The following is a 5,136-nucleotide window of genomic DNA, read 5'->3' on the forward strand; positions in this document are numbered from 1 at the left end:
GGGGGGGGGGGGGGTTGGTGGTGTGTGCTGGCTGTGTGCAGGTGCCGGCGCGGCACCCACCCTCACCCCCGGCACCCCGTGAAGGGAGCACTCACCCCTTTGCCCACCCCTTGCCTGGGTGCCCCTGCCACCGTGAGGGTGCTCTCACCTGTGGGGCGCAGGTGCTGGCCCCGATGTGGGGCTGGGTGCCAGCCTCCCTTATGGGGTACCCCGGGTGTGTTGAGTCCCCCCGAGCCAGCCCGGGGCAGGGGAGGGTGCCGGTGCTCAGCCCTATCAGGATGGGTCCCCACTAAACCAACAGGAACTAATTTTATGAGCGCAGATTAGCTGAGTGCTCGCAGAGACAGCAGTGAAATCCCGATATATCATCCCACCCGGGTCCCCTTCCCAGCTAATCCTGGCATCACGCCACCGGCACTGGCAGCATTCCCGCCTGCCCACGGGTCGGCTCTACCCCTGCCGGCCCCTGGCACCGAGCCCGCCACCATGCCAGTGGCTGCCAGGACAGCCCTTGTCCCCCTCGGCCGGGCACAGTGGCACGACAGAGCCAGCATCGTGTGGCGTGGGGACACTGAGGTGCCAGGCAGGACACGTTTGCCAAGGAGGCTGTTGGGATGAGCTGAGCGTGGGCTGGAAAGCCTTGCCCAGTCTGTGACGCGGGGAAGAATGTCCCATGGGTGCTCTGCTTCTCTTTTGGGTCTGGGTGCACCAGTGCAGGATGGGGACAGGAGCTGTCTTGCCCAGTGTGGCTTTCCCAGCAGGAGGGTGCCCAAGTGTCATGCGAGCTGGGACCACCCATCCTGCAGGCACAGAGGCAGGTCAGCCCCGAGGGATGGAGGCAGGAAGGAGCATCCCCTCCGTTTCCCAGCTCGCTTCACCCATGTCCCACCCAGATTTGGGGTCAGTCACCCCAGGGAGCACTTAGGGGCATGTCCTGGGGGCTGTGGACAGGACCACCTTCCTCCCGGGGCCCACCCGTGTGGCGGGGCTGGGGCTATGCACCCGCAGGTGGGTCGGGTGCTGCCGGGTGCTGCCCGTCCCTGCCCCCTCCGAAGGATGTGCCGCTTTCTGCATCTCCAGCTCCCATTGCCATAGCAACAGGCTCAGAGCTTGGGTACCCGCGATGCCGGCTCCCGCATCCCGCGCTGCCATCCTGCCCGCGGCCCTCGCTGCCGGGCCCCGGGTGCTGCTGGCACGGCACGGCGAGGCTGGCACATTGCAGCGTGGTGTTTCAGGAGCTTTAGCGCTGGGCAACGTGTGACTCCAGCGTTGTGCCAGCATCCTGCCACTGGGTCCCACTCGGGCCCATCCTCTAAGAGGACTGGGGGGGCCCAGGGAGCCCTGTCTCCTTCTGAGCCATTAGAAAATAATGTCAGTTGAAACTTCCTCCTGGTAATGGGGTGGGAAAGGGAAAAAAAACACTTCATTGAACCAATATTTTTCTGGGAAGCTTCCAAGCAGGGTCTGGTTTCAAAGGGTTCCTGGCAGGAAAGCAAGGGGCAAAATGTCATTCCTAAAGGGCCGGAGGAGCCGGTGCGTGCTGGGATGGTGTCCTGCCTGCTGCCAGCAGCAGGAGGGCCGGCACCGCTGAACTGTGGTGTTTGCCTTCCTGGTGCTGCAGTGGGGCTGCTGGGGTTGGTAGCAGATGGGTAGCTGAGGCTGGTGTAACTTGCTGCACATGTGATGGTTTGTGATGATGCTCCTACTGGGGAAGCTTTGGCTGCAGAAATGTCACCGTGAGGCAAAACCAGGCTGAGAAAGCGGGAAAGGGTCCATTCGCCTCTGGTTGCCTCCCCAACGGGTGTTCTGGGCTCTGTGCTAGTCCCGACTACTTAATAAATTATTAATGATCTGCAAACGAGAGCCAGAGGGGTCAGCTTGCAGCCATGCCAGCAGCCTGAGCCCAGGCAGAGTGGCCAGATGCCACGGGGATGGACACACATCGGTGAGGCTGGGCACGTGGCGGCTTGCAGCAGCCGGGGAGCACGAGCAGCCGCTGTGCTTCGTCAGGTTTGACGTTAATTAGCACGACTCGGGGGGGCCTGGCGCAGCTCCAGGGGGCTGGCGGTGCCAGGGCACTCACCGCTTCTCCCTGCTCTGCCAGCACCGGGCCCTGCGATGCCGTTTGGCTGCGTGACGCTGGGAGACAAGAAAGATTATAACCAGCCGTCCGAGGTGACCGACAGATATGACCTGGGCCAGGTCATCAAAACGTGAGTTAGTCCCTCCCTGGATCCGGGGGTGCCCTGGGGACCACAACTTCCTGCATGCCTTGGGCTGAGGAGTGGCATGGCACTGCTCATGGAGGCTTTTGGGGTGCCGGTCCCCAGCTGGAATGGACATGGTGCATTTTCAGGTGGTTATCCCCTAATTAGTCCCTAAGGGCTGGTGGGTGCATGAGGGTATTCACCACCGGCTCCGAGGAGGGCAGCGAGGTTTCCCTGCTGCTGGTGGCTGCAACCAGGTGGCTTCTTGTATCCCTCCCTCTTCCCCCCAGGATCTGCGGGAACTGCAGTAATTCCACATGATCCTGGCTCCCCTGAGTGCCGCAGGAAGCAGGAGGGCTCTGCTCCAGCAGAGGAAAGGGCAGATGTCATTTGCGGGGGAGCAAAGTGCTGCTGCTTCTCCACAACTTTTATTGCCGTGTTGGGGAACCCTTTCGGAAGCACCCTACAAAATGAAGCCCTCTGACCTGTTAAAAGCAGTTTGACTCTAAAATATGCACCAGAAATTTTTCCACTGGCCTGCAAAATGCTGGGACTGCTTGGCTGTGGGTCATGCCTGCCTGGTGAGGTTATGCTGGGTGGCGGTGGGGGCCTCTTTGGGTGCTCTCAAAGTTTTGTTCCATCCTCCGGGCAGCCTGTCCCAAAGCCCATGGGTCCCAGTTCCCGCGCACCCAGGGTAGCAGCCATGAGGATTCTGGTGCAGCCAGGGGGGTTGGAAAGCCAAAGGCTTTGCTGGAGCAGTGCTGGGTGCTCCCTGCAGGCTCTCCCATGGCTCCGGCCCGGCCGATGGGCTCGAGCACCATTAATAATAGAACAGAAATATTGCAGCATCCCCAGGCAACCAGCACATCCCTCCTTCTTTCTTCCCGACTGCAGCACCTGCATTGATGTCAGGGCGTGCTGCTGTTCTGCCTCGACATGGGCAGCTTCGCAGTGGATCTTACTCTGGCTGCCATGGGGAAGGGGCTTTTTAACCAGCAGTTTCCCCTTTCCTTATCAATTTGTTTATTCCGTATCAGTTTCTTCTTACTGCCCTTTTGTTCCACCTCCCTCTGCTCTGGAGGGTGTTTTTTAGCTGCACCTTCCTTCCATCCCTACGGAATCTTTCCTTGCTGGTGGGCCCGGGGACCACCTGAGCACCCCAAGCTCGGTGGTCCCTGGGGGGGTGACGGCTGCATGCACCCTTGCAGGGAGGAGTTCTGTGAAATCTTCCGGGCCAAGGAGAAGACAACGGGGAAGCTGTACACCTGCAAGAAATTTCTGAAGCGGGACGGGCGGAAGGTGCGGAAGGCGGCCAAAAACGAGATCATCATCCTGAAAATGTGAGCACCAGGGATGAAGTGGGGTCCCATGCTGCCAGGCAAAGCAGGGACCCCCATCCATGCCCCTGTCTCTCTGTAGGGTGAAGCACCCCAACATCCTGCAGCTGGTGGACGTCTACATCACCCGCAAGGAGTATTTCATCTTCCTGGAGCTGTAAGTTTGGGGGGTGCAGGGGAGCTGGCTGGGGGTGCTCCTGCCGCGGGGGGATCTCAGCAGAGCTGCTGTTGGCAGGGCCACTGGCCGGGAGGTCTTCGACTGGATCCTGGACCAGGGCTACTACTCAGAGAGGGACACCAGCAATGTCATCCGACAGGTGCTGGAGGCCGTTGCCTACCTGCACTCACTCAAGATCGTCCACAGGAACCTCAAGGTGGGTGATGGGGGGGTGGGAGCACCCATGGGTGCTGGTGTGCCCCCTGCCCTGGCACTGACGGCCCCTGTGCTGGCAGCTGGAGAACCTGGTGTACTATAACCGCCTGAAGAACTCCAAGATTGTCATCAGCGACTTCCACCTGGCCAAGCTGGAGAACGGGCTCATCAAGGAGCCCTGTGGCACCCCCGAGTACCTGGGTGGGTGAGAGCCAGCTGGGTGGGTGCACAGGGGTGGGTGGCACTGCTGGGGGTCCAGCAGGTCCCTGATGCTCCCCACCACCCTGGGGACCAGTCCTGGGGGTCCCATCAGGTCCCTCCTGATGGGCACAGATGCTTCTGGCAGGTCCCTCCCACGCCCCATCACCTCAGGGACTGATTCTGGGTGCTCCTGGTGGGTTCCTGATGCCCCCCATGACCCCAGGGCTGATCCTGGGTGCTCCCAGTGGGTCCTTCTCACTTCCCATCACTCCAGGGACTGATCCTGGGTGCTCCCCATGGGTTCCTGATGCTGTCACACTGGGGACTGATTGTGGGTGCTCCTGATAGGTCCCTCTCACTCACCATCACCCCAGGCTTGATCCTGGGTTGTCCCAGTGGGTCCCTCCTACTCCTCATCACCCCGGGGCTGATCCTGGCTGCTCCTGGTGGGTCCCTCCTGCTCCCCATCACCCTGGGGACAAGGGGACAGGGGTCGAGGACCCCAGGGCAGGGCCGCTCTCCTGTCCCTCGCAGCTCCGGAGGTGGTGGGGCGGCAGCGGTACGGGCGGCCGGTGGACTGCTGGGCCATTGGCGTCATCATGTACATCCTGTGAGTGCAGGGCAAGGGCCGGGGCAGCTGTGGGGGGCAGAGGCCTGGGGGGCCAGGCTGAGTCCCCTGCCCTGTCCCCCAGCCTCTCGGGAAACCCCCCTTTCTATGAGGAGGCAGACGAGGATGACTATGAGAACCATGACAAGAACCTCTTCCGCAAAATCCTGGCTGGGGACTATGAGTTCGACCCGCCATACTGGGACGACATCTCGCAGGCGGGTGAGCCCCATGCCGCAGGGGGACACACAGGGTCCCATGTTGTCCACCCCGGCGCTGACTTTCCCCCACTGTGCCCCCAGCCAAGGAGCTGGTGACGCGCCTGATGGAGGTGGAGCAGGACCAGCGGATCACAGCGGAGGAGGCCATCTCCCACGAGTGGTGAGGGGCAGCAGGGGTGGGCGGGGGGGC

General features: G+C 61.8%; 1 protein-coding gene across 1 annotated transcript; it reads left to right on the forward strand.

Moving 5' to 3' along the window:
• Nucleotides 1-2,107: 2,107 nt before the first annotated feature.
• On the forward strand, nt 2,108-5,110 carry CAMKV (CaM kinase like vesicle associated). Its single transcript, XM_026857445.1, has 8 exons — nt 2,108-2,213; nt 3,416-3,547; nt 3,627-3,701; nt 3,780-3,918; nt 3,998-4,118; nt 4,653-4,728; nt 4,811-4,947; nt 5,028-5,110. Exons 1-8 carry the CDS (start codon nt 2,119-2,121, stop codon nt 5,108-5,110), a joined length of 858 nt encoding a protein of 285 aa, XP_026713246.1. The 5' UTR covers nt 2,108-2,118.
• Nucleotides 5,111-5,136: the final 26 nt, after the last annotated feature.

Source organism: Athene cunicularia (assembly GCF_003259725.1).
Source record: "Athene cunicularia isolate RWA chromosome 12 unlocalized genomic scaffold, athCun1 chr12_part1, whole genome shotgun sequence".
Lineage (NCBI taxonomy): Eukaryota > Metazoa > Chordata > Aves > Strigiformes > Strigidae > Athene > Athene cunicularia.

Bases quoted from the DNA above. Each gene is read 5' to 3' on its own strand.
- CAMKV (XM_026857445.1), top strand. From the start codon at position 2,119: ATGCCGTTTGGCTGCGTGACGCTGGGAGACAAGAAAGATTATAACCAG. The intron at 2,214-3,415 runs GTGAGTTAGTCC...GCACCCTTGCAG, and splicing joins CTGGGCCAGGTCATCAAAAC to GGAGGAGTTCTGTGAAATCT. The intron at 3,919-3,997 runs GTGGGTGATGGG...CTGTGCTGGCAG, and splicing joins TCGTCCACAGGAACCTCAAG to CTGGAGAACCTGGTGTACTA.